General features: G+C 37.9%; 1 protein-coding gene across 24 annotated transcripts in view; it reads right to left on the bottom strand.

The window, feature by feature from the left end:
• Positions 1 to 12,802, bottom strand: part of NRXN1 (neurexin 1) — a 726,997-nt gene that overhangs the window by 353,259 nt on the left and 360,936 nt on the right. For all 24 annotated transcript variants that reach the window (XM_075088626.1, XM_075088628.1, XM_075088629.1 and 21 more), the window contains 2 exons: positions 10,588 to 10,761; positions 4,861 to 4,980 (listed from right to left, as the gene is read on the bottom strand). In XM_075088626.1, the coding sequence (XP_074944727.1) occupies positions 4,861 to 4,980; positions 10,588 to 10,761 (294 nt within the window). The remainder of the gene's footprint in view (positions 1 to 4,860; positions 4,981 to 10,587; positions 10,762 to 12,802) is intronic.

The following is a 12,802-nucleotide window of genomic DNA, read 5'->3' as shown; positions in this document are numbered from 1 at the left end:
TTGTTTCTACAAACATGCCATTACATTCACTAATATGGCTATACTTAAAGACTGCCCGAGTAAAAACAGATGTAAACTTATAGAAAGCAGATAATCTCTTCTAGATTTGTTTTGTTTTGTTTTGCCAGAGTAATTTTCAACCATAATCTTATAAAAAAGCTGAATTCCCTGGGAGGATAGCTTTCACTACATAACCTGCTGTTAGAAATAGTTACAATGTTCATGATGTATTTTCTCAGAGGAGTTGCATGCAGCCATCCATTTGTAAGCACAACTATTAACTGTCCTTTTAGTACAGGCTTCTATATAATCCCATTTGTAGGAACAACTGCTACTGGTCTGCTTTACACTTATCAGTGTAACACTTCTGTCTATCACATCTAAAGAGCATGGTTGCCCTGAATTTCCAAGTGTCATATCACATCAAAAGAGATAATGATAATCCGTGCAGCATCTTGGGGTCAAAACTTCCTTTGCCTTGTTTATCTTCCAGTAAATAGGAAACTGCAACAGCACACAGAATCTTCCTACCTGTGCCACCACAGGAGCTCCTGTAGACCTGTAGACAGGTACTCCATACTCACTCTAGCAGGGTACTGAGATTTGCAAATAAGCAAAACTTTTGTGGATTAAACTGTGGGTGTTCCTGACTACAGTTGTAAAACTGTAGCCTTACATTTGCCTGGCTCCATATTTTCCATAGGAGTACATTCCCTAAACTTGTCCTTCTTTCTAGCTGTCAGACAGAGGACACTCTTGGACTGGGAAAGAAGCAACCTGCCTTACCTGCTTATTTTGAGAGAATTTTTTAAAAAGTCTTCATTTTAAGCTGTGCACATTTCACCTGGAATAATAAAATGAACAGCACAGGAGTAATAATTTGCTGTTACAAGAAATATTAAAGAAACGTCTTGCACACTGTATTAGTAGAATGTACTATAACACTTTTCAAGAAACTATTTCTTTCATTATTTCCTCCAAACTCTCTGTTTTGGAAATTAAAGACAAGAATGATACACGTGAAATATTTACATCATAAAGCCTAGAAAAGGTGCATGCCAAATCAACTGAAGTTACTATAAGAAAGATGCTGAAAGTATCAACTCAAGTGCAGCAACGTACTTTGTGTACATTTATGCAAATTGCAGATGATAAAAAACTGGGAGGAGTAGTTGATAGACCAGATGCATGTGCTGCCATTCAGAGGGATACTGACAAGCTGGAGAAGTGGGCTGACAAGAACCTTGCAAAACAAAGGCAAATGCCAAATCCTGCACCTGGGGACGAATAACCTGATGCACCAGGACAGGCTGGGGCCTTACCAGTTGGAAAGCAGCTTTACAGAAAAGGATCGGGGAGCCCTGGTAGGCACCAAGTTGAACACGAGTCAGCAATGTGCTTTTGAGGTAAAGAAGGCCAACAACCTCATTGGCAGCATTAGGAAAAACATTGCAGAAAGGTTGAGAGGTGTGATTCTTCCCCTCTACTCAGCACTGTTGAGATGCATCTGGAGCACTATCTTCCAGTCCTGGGCTCCCCAGTGCAACATGAGCATACCAGAATAAGGCCAGCAAAGGGCCACTAAGGTGATTAAGGGCTTGAAGCATCTCTCATACGAAGAGAGGCTGAGAGAGCATGGACTGCTCGGTCTGGAGAAAGCTCAGTGGGGATCCTATAAAAGTTTTAAAATACCTGATGGGCAGTAGTAAAGAAGACACTGATTCTACTCAATGGTGCCCAGTGACAGGACAAGAGGCACTAAGCACAGACTGAAATACACAAAATCTCATTTAAATATAAGGAAAATGTTTTTACTGTGAGCGTGAGTGAGCACTGGCACAGGGTGCTTAGAGAGGCTGCAGAGTCTTAATCCTTGGAGATATTCAAAACCCAATGGGACACAGCCCTGGACAACCTGTATGAGCTGACGCTGCTCTGAGCAGAAGGGGTTGGTCTAGACAACCTCCACAGGTCCCCTCTCACCTCAGCCATTTTGTCACTCTGAAATTTAAACTCAGGTATGTTCCCTAAGGTGGGGAGGTGTGCTGGGCTAACTGTGGAACAAAATAATGGGGAGATGTGATGGGTAATCCTGGCTGAGGGCCAAACTCCCACCCAGATGCTCACCCACAACCCTGCTCTGACCTTGGTGTTCCCTCTGCTGTTTCTCACTCTTTTTGTTCATTCCTCCTTCATCTGTCCAGCATTTTGGTAAGAATGGCATACTTTCTAAGTGTGTTTTCACAGAGGTGCCACCATCTTGGCTGAGGGTCTCAGCGGTGCCCTGTGGTGAGTCCACTGGAGCTGGCTGTGCCTGGTATGGGGCAGTTCTGGCCTCTCTTCACTGAGGCCACCGTGCAGCCCCCCCACTGACAACACCTGGACATGGACACGCAACACAGGAGGGATTCAAGTCTCCATAAAACAAGTACTGTTAACTGTTTCTTTTATGACCACCGACACTTGTTTTTAAGTGGTCAATTTTTGGGTTTGATAACAAAAATTCTCTATCTATGAGATTCTGATGTCCTGAACACTCTATTTTACATAAAACAGCATGTTCAAATGTAAAGTAAGCCAAGGGCCTGTCTATGTAGCAATACTGGGTTAGATTTCTGCCTTTGTTAACTGGGGTCGCTCCATGTGCAATCTGCAATGGAAACATGCTCACAAACACCGCTCAGGAACATGCCTAGGTCCTTCTGAAGGGGATACATTTTTCAGCAACAAGCAGGTGCTAGTCTAGACTTGCCGCTGAGATAATCTTTCTTCATGGGAAGGGAATTCTTCTTACTTAAGTGCTGCAGAAGTTTAGCCTGTGGTGTGCAGCCTGTGCAAGTTACTAAAAACTGTAGTAACATTTCATCATTCCTCTTTCCAATACGCTCTTCCCAAACACAACAGAGAGCATCCTAGAAGTACCTAGATGACACTGAGATTACAACATCATTTCTCCTCCTTTCCCTCATGTACACCATTATGAAAAATCTCCCTTGTTAGATTTGCTTTGCAGATTTTTGGTGTCTGAACTAATCTGGGGAGCCAAGATAAAGCAGAAACCAAATGTATTACATTTACCAGACCCTGCATTCTACTACAAAGCATCTATATCTAGGATAAATTCATATTTCATGTTTGTGATAGAACATTATAAAAAAAAAATGATTTGTCTGGGGAAAAAGTAAGTATTTTTGGCAGCCATGTAGTAAAGGTACTCCTTTGCCATCATCAGAAGTAGTATATTGAGAATTATCTGATTGCATGCAATGTAGTCCATAATGTTACCATACAAATGAGCCTTCACAGATTGTTAAATATCTTTCTCATGTAAATCCGTCTTTTCATCAAATTTATGCAGTAGCTGTCACTTGAAGAAATAATTCATAGAATATTCCAGGTCCAGACATCAGTTACTACTAAGACAAATTTATAAAGTGTTTTTTCTTTTGCTAGATGTGGAATATATAAGTTCCTATTCATAATCTTTAGTTACTTTTGGAAGAACTCAAAGATCACAGAAGAACAGAAATTACAACTGACAAGTAAAATAGAAACAAATAATTTTCTCCTGTAGCAGATAGGGGATTGAAATCTTTAAAAATATATGTTTAACAGTATGACTAATCACTCACATTGCTGGGAAGGTCAAACTCATATACAGAAAGTAAACCCAAACATTTGCTCAAATTAGCGAAAGCTTTTTGATACCACATTTCATTTCTACCATGACAGCAACTGCAGAGAAACAGACTGAGGTGAGTCCTTTCCATAGTTTTCAAACATGGCCAAGAGTAGAAAAGTGGAACTTTCATGAGAATAATTAATGTAGCTTTTACATATAATTTATATTATAGCCTCATGCTTTATACAATTTGAGACAAAATTTATTCAGCTTATAAATATTCTGTTATTTTAGGGTTTGTCCAAGGTGGTACACCTTGCTGTAGAGTGGAGAACTAGAACAAGACATAAAAATCCAAATTGCTTAACTAGGCAGTCATACCACCACTTTCTACCATCAGTCATTCATTCAGAGAAAGGTATACAAATAGAAATAAAAATGCTTAACCTTAAAGAAATTCCCTCTTCATATGGATATAAAAATATGCAACATTTGGATATTTCAAATGTGACGAGTTAAAAAGAAAACTCAATAGCTCACTTTAATCAGTTACCATGGATCATTATGGCTCTTGCATTACTAATCCACTTTCACTTCTCCATAATTTTGTTTAGATCAATAAGGCTAGATTGGAATAAAACTAGAATTCACATTGGTGAATCAGGCCCTTATTTTTGACACATTTAAGTTTTTCCTGAAAGACCAGATGGTTGGTGTATGTTACGTAGTTTTATTCAGATGAAATTTAAAAGAACTAAAACACTCGGCATGCTTTTATTATTGGCATGCTTAGTGTGTCATCTAAAGAAATCTACAAAGGGAGATAATGAGCCTTGTCAACTGTTTCACAGTAATTATAGCCCTCATGATATAATGCTACAAAATTACAATATAGCTTAAGATAATAAAATGCAAAAGGTTTTTTCAATCAGGAAAAAACCCCTATTTGTAACATTTATGCAGGAAAGGGATTATTTCAAACAGGTAACCATGAGTATATTAGACATGCAATCAAGTGTAATAAAACTGAATTCTATCTGTGTTTGATACTGCACATTGTCCAAAATTTATACTGTGTATTTTAGCCATGTTCTTCCCACAAGCCTTGCAGATTTTCACAGGGTTTCCCAGTTCATTTAAATATCTAATATTAAAATAATATAAGGCTTCAGGCACTTGCTTCCAATATTGCCTTAAAGCTCTCAAGAGTTCAGATCAGCATTTTTTAGTGTACTTACGGTCATTGCATAATGGTCCACTAAAGGAGGTCATACTACAGTCACAACTGAATCCATCCCACTGCTGTAAGCACACTCCCTGGTTTGCACATGAATCCTCTTGGCACGTTGTACTGGGGCCTGATGAGAACATACAAAAAAAGGACTTGCACTTTGTCGTCCAAAGAAAGGTATTTCTCATTGGATCACATTTACTAGTTGCCAACATCTCAAATAAAATGAGCAAAGAGTTAAAGTAAAACACACATAAAGTTGCTGATTTTGTAGCAGCATGTAATATTAAAAGGGTGTTTTTCTTTAGTTTTAAGGTTGATATGTCAAACACAGAAGAATGCACAAACTGAAGCAGAGTTATTCCAGGTACAGTGGGCACATTAACTTTGTTGTAAGTTATTTGTTAAACTTGTGTCAGACCATTAACTGGCTAAATGTTTTCTAAAAACGTCAGTATTATTTTTTCCTGTAAATACATTTCAAACAGCAAAGCCAGATGCCACAGAAAGCAAAGCTCTGGGAGATGAAAGTAAAGACGGGAAAGTAAAATTAAAAACAAAACAAAATTAAAAAAAAAGAAGAAGCTACACTGTACAATACTTTTAATCCCACAAATTATTTTAAATTATCTAGGTCTGAAATTAAGAGGCGTTTGGGAGTTTTTGGCAGGAATGTTGGCAAGTACTGATTCACATGCTTCAGGGATCCCATGCAGGTTCCTTTTTTTTAAGGGAAAATGCAGAAAATCAGACTACTAATGAACTGGCATGCCAAAATGTGACATACGCATGAAAAACAAAGCTACTCTGTTTCTAGAGAATCGTAAGTAGACTATTGAAATATAAAGAAATTTGAAAAGGAATGATCAAAGCACTAAAGCAATCACTATACAAACATAGTCAAGACTGAAAGCCTTTATGCAAGCTATGCTGGAAAATGAAGGTTCACATAGCCTATTGTTTTAGAGGTGTGAAAGAAAATCTGAAATAAAATAACACATTTTAGTTCTGAAATGTACAAAGCATTTATTGCAGAAATCCAACTGTGCATTGGGGGTTTCAGTCTTGTTTGGTACACACAGGGCTATCTACCTTGCAAATCAGCTTTCATCAATGCAACTTTGTCAGCAAAATAAAAAAGCAAAATATATTAAATGTTAGTAAGCAATATTGAAATGGCAGCAAACACAGAAAAAAACCATTCAGAGTAAAGTGCATGCTGCTGTTAAAGAGAGAAAGAAATGCCATATAATGCAAACAAATTAATGCTAATAGCCATAAATCTTCAGGCAAGCCAAAATAAGAAAGCAGTAATTTGCCAGTATTTTACTACAAATATAATGGTTAATTGAGCTGATGACATATAATAAAGGAAAATTAAAAGTTTTTTTTTTTCTTCCTTGGATAAATATGAATGCATTAGCAGAGTAAATGCATGGCTGAATCCTGACTAGCCATTTGTCATGTTCAGATACACTGAATTCAAGAATAATTAGGACTGACATCCTCTCTGGTCTTTCTTTTTTCTAGCTCCTTCTTCGTGATTGGTGAATGAAGACTGAAATACAGACCATGAACTACAGATTACTATGAGCTCACATACACATTTCACACTGACTTTTGACACTACGAGGAAAAATTCGGTGCTTGGATTATAAAATTCCTCTAAATTGTTTTGGAGAAGACACATCAATATCCATTTGAAACTCCCACTGCAAGTCATTGATGACAGGACAAAACTGGTCCAAAGATTATATAAATATCCTAAATCATCCTGTAGAGAAGTCCACTTAACCCTTCTTTCACATTACAGCTCCTTCAAAGATCTGTGTGGGATTTTCTTTTGATTTGCCAGTATTTCACAAAAATTGATACCAATATGATTTAAGTCAGCTCAACGGCCACTTGCTTTAAATGAGGCACTGCTGGAGCACACCTCTGAACCAGGGCCTGAATCCTAGTGATTAAGAATGAGGGCAGTGTACACTGCATCACCGTTTCAGCAAAACTATTAACTGTTCTATTTTCTCCTGTAATAATAATAACAATAATAGCAGTAGTAGTAATAATACCACCACCACCCATAACTGATGGATTCCAGTAGGCAGACAAGGGATAGTGATTTCCTTTTCTTTGGAGTTTTGAGCCCAGAAGTTTAAACATTTGGGCATTACATCACCCTTTCTTGAGCTGGGGATTATAATGACAGAATCCCATAGCTGACAAGACAAGACACATTTTTTTCTCACCAGATTCTGCTACTCGGAAACTTTACAAAGATGAAGTGAAAATATCTGTAGGTGTTTAAATGTTATATATTCATGCATTTATTTACACTTTAGTTATGCAATGTCAAATTTCCTCATCTTTGCAAAAGTAGAGCAAAAGTCACAAGGACTTAAAAGTACATAAACTGCAGGACCCTCTAAGCACATTAAAACGTGCATGTCAAAACATAAATTCTTGGAAAAAATACAGCTAGGATCTTGGTAAAAAACAGGGTATTTTGCTTTTTATGAAATTGATTCTTAGCACTTTTTGCTCATTTATAGTAGCCATTATTAAAAAATTGGCATCAAGACTAGCTTACATATAAGAATTTATTTTAATAAAAGTAGGCTTTTTTTTAAAGAACAGAGGAGGACTGTTTAATGTCAGTAAATACTATAAGATCTACAATAACAGGTTAATATTTTCCTATATATATTTCCTATATATTACAGAACTAAGCTATTAAGTAAAAATATTGTAATACACTCTTTTCAAGCACTCACCTTTTGATTCACATTCTATTTAAATATTCTAATATATTCAGTCTTCACTGCAGACTTTTTAATTGACTGGATTTGGTCTCTCATTTACATTTGCCATATGTGAGGGCTTACACGCTATATATATTACACAAAAAGCATTATTAAGTAGGATGTGCAATGTTTTACTATATATTGCAAAAACAAATTCCATATCTTACCACCAAGAATCTTCACATATGTTAATACTTTGAAACTTTTCATATAGTTCATTTAATACATATATATGCATATATGTGCACACAGTGCATTTTCCTCCTAAATATATTAAAAGTACTTTTTTATCATTCTGTGATTTCTATAAGTCTGCTTTATTTAAACTGTGTAAAGAAAGCACAATGGCTTTGACTAGAGAAAAACAGGGCTGACACAACCTGGCTCTGGGGTTTGCTGTTAACAATTTGAAGAGCTAGCTAGCTTATTTACGGTTCTAGCTGTTAGTTTCTGTCTGTTCTAACCATTGAAAATTTGCCAACAAGGTGGATTCGGCCAAGTGTGGATTATATTCAATGCTCAATGATAGAGAACAGAGATATCTATCTGTCTGTGGCTGAAACTTTTAAATGCAAGCCTTGCAACTTGCCACACCAATCCTACGTGTGGGTTTGCAAAAAAATGTTCCAAAGAAAGAATTTTTAACATGCAATTATGACAGCAAAGTTATTGAAAAATATCAACCTTTTAATAACAAAATCCTAACAGATAAAAATAATTAGTAGTACATTATGACTTCACAGTTTAACAGAATAGAGAAAAATTGCTTTCACCCCAGGGCTGGGTTGATTGTTTTTTATACCATACAGGTGGGGAATTCAATACCATAAGAGTCTGAAGAACATCAAATCCAAGTGCCTCACTTCTCAGGAAAGGTTTTGCAGCAGGCTGATGTCTTAACAAAGGACATATACCCACCAGTACAGCCAGTTATCTTTTGGATTGGGAGTGGTGGTGACTAATACTTATTGCTTTGAAATGGCTTCTGCTGCTGTGTCCTGAGCTCCTTGGACCTGAGACAGATGCGAAACTGCTCAGCTCTGTAAGGATGGAGACAGTCCTGTCTGTACACAGCAGCAGAGCTCTGGGCAGCTTGAGGCATAGAAAAGACGTCTAGGAGGCAGCTAAATGTGCAAGTGACTTAAACAATATTTTAGTGTCAGAACATTTTTTTGTACATCTGATCCATAGTCTGCAGACAAGACACTGACAGATGGCTCAGACAGGAAGACTTGAAATAACCAAGTAAGATGGAAGAGTTAACTTGCAAGGGTTAAGCAGAAAGGCTGAAAGGGAATATTTAATCCCATGCTGTTAATGATTTCTTTCTGCAGGCAAGAGACTTTTGATGAGGCAGTTCTTTGGGAGCCAGGAAGCACATCTGGATTGACCATTTTGCTTGTGTCAGGTGATTTTGGTGTCAGAAAAAGCCAGTTCTCCACCAAAGAGGACAGTATTTGTATGACCTTTATTAAATTGCTGGTAGCTTTATTGAATTCACTGATAGCCGAGTTGTGCCACTGGTTTAAAAGACAAACCTTCACTCTAGGCCTGTTGCAATATTTCTTTGAAGTACATAAAAATTATTTAGAAAATTAGAAAATCACATCATTTCAAAAGAAGCTATGAAATGTATAATGGAATTAAGGTGTACTTTAACTCTCTGAAGGGATGGTGCAGGCATGAAACTTGCTAACGCCATTCCGAAAGCAAAATCTATTTTTCTAAACTCAGCGACAAACTAATTTACACATATTTTTCCATTCCTGATAGAAATAAATAGACACTAAAGCTATGGAAAAATAAGTTGTGAATTTTACATATTTCTATGTGCTATCAATAGAATTTATACTTTACACTAAAGGTAGCAGGTAAAGAACAAAAAAGTTCTACCTGTACAAATGTACTGTAGGCACAACAAAAAAGGAGACAGAACTTATGCACCAGAAAGCTTTATCTCATGAAGTTTGAGGAAACCCCCCAGCTCTGCTTGGAGTTTTTACAATGCCTATTTGCAAATTTAACAAACTTGATTTCAAAATCATTAAGATTCCAACTTGAAATTCTACAGGGTCATTTTTGTATTTTTCTGTCCAGAGAGGAATGGCACTTGAGAGAGGGGAGAACACATAATATTGAACATAGCCACAAAATTCAGGATTATGTGAATAAAATATATATGTGGGGTCAGAGAATTGATTTAAATTATTCCATAAATCATAGTAAAAATAATGTGGGATTAAATGACAGCTGGAAAAATAGCTAGAGATTGACACCCCTGAATTACAAATATACATCTTCTAATTCTGTCCTCACTTAAATTCCATGATATTCCAGATGAGTCAATAAAGACACAAAAAAAGTGAGATAAAACATATTTGGCTCTCTGATTTCAGATGGGAAGGCTCATGACAACATAAATCTCAGGGGTGAGCAAAAACAGAGAGGATGGAAGATTGATCTTAAACAGTTTCATAAATTAGCTTTGAATTAATAAACACAAAACGTCTGTTCTAAAAATGGAATTAATAACTACTGTATCAGCATTAGCTAATGCCTAAGTGTTATGAAGATACAAGGGACTTCACTGAAGCTAATTGTTATTTTTTTCTACCCTTAATTAAAATACATCAAAAGTAAACAAAATACATACAAAATATCTTGCTACTGTAGGATAGAACCTACATTAAACATGTAAGAAGTTAACTCATGGTCTCAGATCAATCTCTGTGCTGTGAGGCAGGCATACACTTGTCTCCATAATACTAAAAAAATGCACTTTTTATGTAAGAAAGGGTCAAACAAGATCAATTAGAAGCAGGTAAAAGATATTCTCTCCTTGTATGGAGTGTACATATCAAAAAAAACCTCTGCAAGCTTCACACAATACTTTCATTATTATATAACGAAAAACCCAGCATATTTAATACCTTCACATCCTCTTTCTATTTGCCCATTGCAGAAGAGAGCATCTGAGATTAGATCAGGGAGCCGTCCATTCAAGTCAACTGACGCAAGACAGCCTTGGAATCCCTCTTTTGCATGCACCAGTTTTGGCAAGGACTTATACATTTCTTTGGCCACTCCTCCAATATACAAATCACCTGTTAAGGAAAAATAAATATTAGGTACAGAAAAACACCTTTGATCTGCTTGCTCTTCTGGTCTTTTTGTGATAGTACCTCAGAAAAACATTCCTCAAAATAAATGTAGAAGTAAACACTGATACCATATATGATGTGAAAAGACATTGCAGGACTATAGTTTTTCAAATTCATATGTAGACTTCACATTTGTATGACTAATTATGTAGAAGTACCTAGATATATTATTTATGTGCCAGCTCATATATACAGGAAACATAGATCTGTTTCTCAAATTAGGTTTCAGTCACAGATGCTCCATCTAGAAATGCATTTAGCACTGATTTATATTTTTCGCATACTCAGGGAACCTGACCACAGATCATCCCAATTATGGCTCCAGCAGACTAAGATAAAAGGCAGTAAGTGGGGAAACTGTGGGCACACTGCTAAATGAGGCAGGTGCCCTGGTGACACAGGATGCAGAGAAGGCAGAGTTACTGAATGCTGCCTTTGTTTCAGTCTTTACTGCTAAGGCTGGCCCTCAGGCATCCCAGCCCTCAGAGGTGAGAGAGAAAACCTGGAGATAGGAAGACTTCCACTTGGTTGAGGAGGACTGGGTTAGAGATCATTTAAGCAAACTGGATCCTCACAAATCCATGGGATACACCAATGAGTGCTGAGGGAGCTGGGGGATGCTGTCGCTAAGCCACTCTCCATCATCTTTGAAAGGTCATGGAGGACAGGAGAGGTAGCCAACGTCACTCCAGGGACCAATGTCACTGCAGGCAGGGAACTACTGGAGAGAGTCTGGTGGAGAGCTACCAAGATGATCAGGGGACTGGAGCGTCTCCCTTATGAGGAAAGGCTGAGAGACGTGTTTGTTTAGCCTGGAGAAGAGAAGACTGAGGGGGGATCTTATCAATGCTTATAAATATCTGAAGGGTGGGTGTCAAGAGGATGGGGCCAGACTCCTTTCAGTGGTGCCCAACGACAGGACAAGGGGCAATGGGCACAAGTGGGAACACAGGAAGTTCCACCTGAATATGAGGAAAAACTACTTTAATGTGAGGGTGGCAGAGCAGTGGAACAGGCTGCCGAGGGAGGTTGTGGAGTCTCTTTCCCTGGAGACATTCAAAACCCTCCTGGACGTGGTCCTGTGCCCCCTGCTCTAGGTGTCCCTGCTCGAGCAGAGGGGCTTGGACAAGATGACCTTCTGAGGTCCCTTCCAACCCCTGCCATTCTTTGATTCAATGAAGTGGAGCAACAAGATCCGCCTAAAGTCCATATATCCGGAATCATTCATTTAAAAGCACACCATGAAATCAAGGGCTTAGGGACACATCTAAGGAGAAACTTAGGGATAACATTGTTAAGCAGTGAAATGACTGACTCTCCCTACCAAAACTGATACCCTGAGTCAGTCACGTGGGAACAGGGGGAGTTAGATGCCTTTAAAACAGCAATCTTCACACTGAGGAAACAGAATTTTATTGTCCAGAGAGATGAAGCATGCTTGGTGTGAACACAGACCTAGCTAAAAGGCTTCAGCCTTTCTCCTGGTAGGCAAGGTATGCTTGATTCTTTCAGTCACAGACAGAAAAAAATAAAACCATGGTTTCCTACACCTTGCAAGAGTTTACTGTCTTGATCTGTTATCTCCTAACTCAGAAAAAGCAGCCATCTTTGCAAGCTTGGTGGGAGTGCTCTGAGCATGCCTACAGGCAAGTCCCTCTAGGCACACAGGAACAGGACCATCTGAGCTTCTGAGAAGCACTGAACTTGTTTGAAGGAAGGTGCTTATGGGTGCATCTGACTCTCAGGCATCACCCAGTGAAAAAATCCTTACTCTACCTATGCATTAAATTCTTACTGATGACATGTGTTCTGCTAGAATAAATCTTCAATAGACTATCTGTATATATTTTAATCTACATTGTGCTTTCCAGTACATCCTCCAGTCTGCATGATTCTGGAGTCCAGGCTACAGGATGTACCAAAGAATGTTTCTGCATCACCTCAAAAGCAAAATTGTTAATTTCCTAAATGTTTACCCATCTTT

This window comes from Phalacrocorax aristotelis, chromosome 3 (genome assembly GCF_949628215.1).
Source record: "Phalacrocorax aristotelis chromosome 3, bGulAri2.1, whole genome shotgun sequence".
Lineage (NCBI taxonomy): Eukaryota > Metazoa > Chordata > Aves > Suliformes > Phalacrocoracidae > Phalacrocorax > Phalacrocorax aristotelis.
Note: the sequence above shows the minus strand (reverse complement) of the source record. Positions and strands in the feature narration are given on the sequence as shown.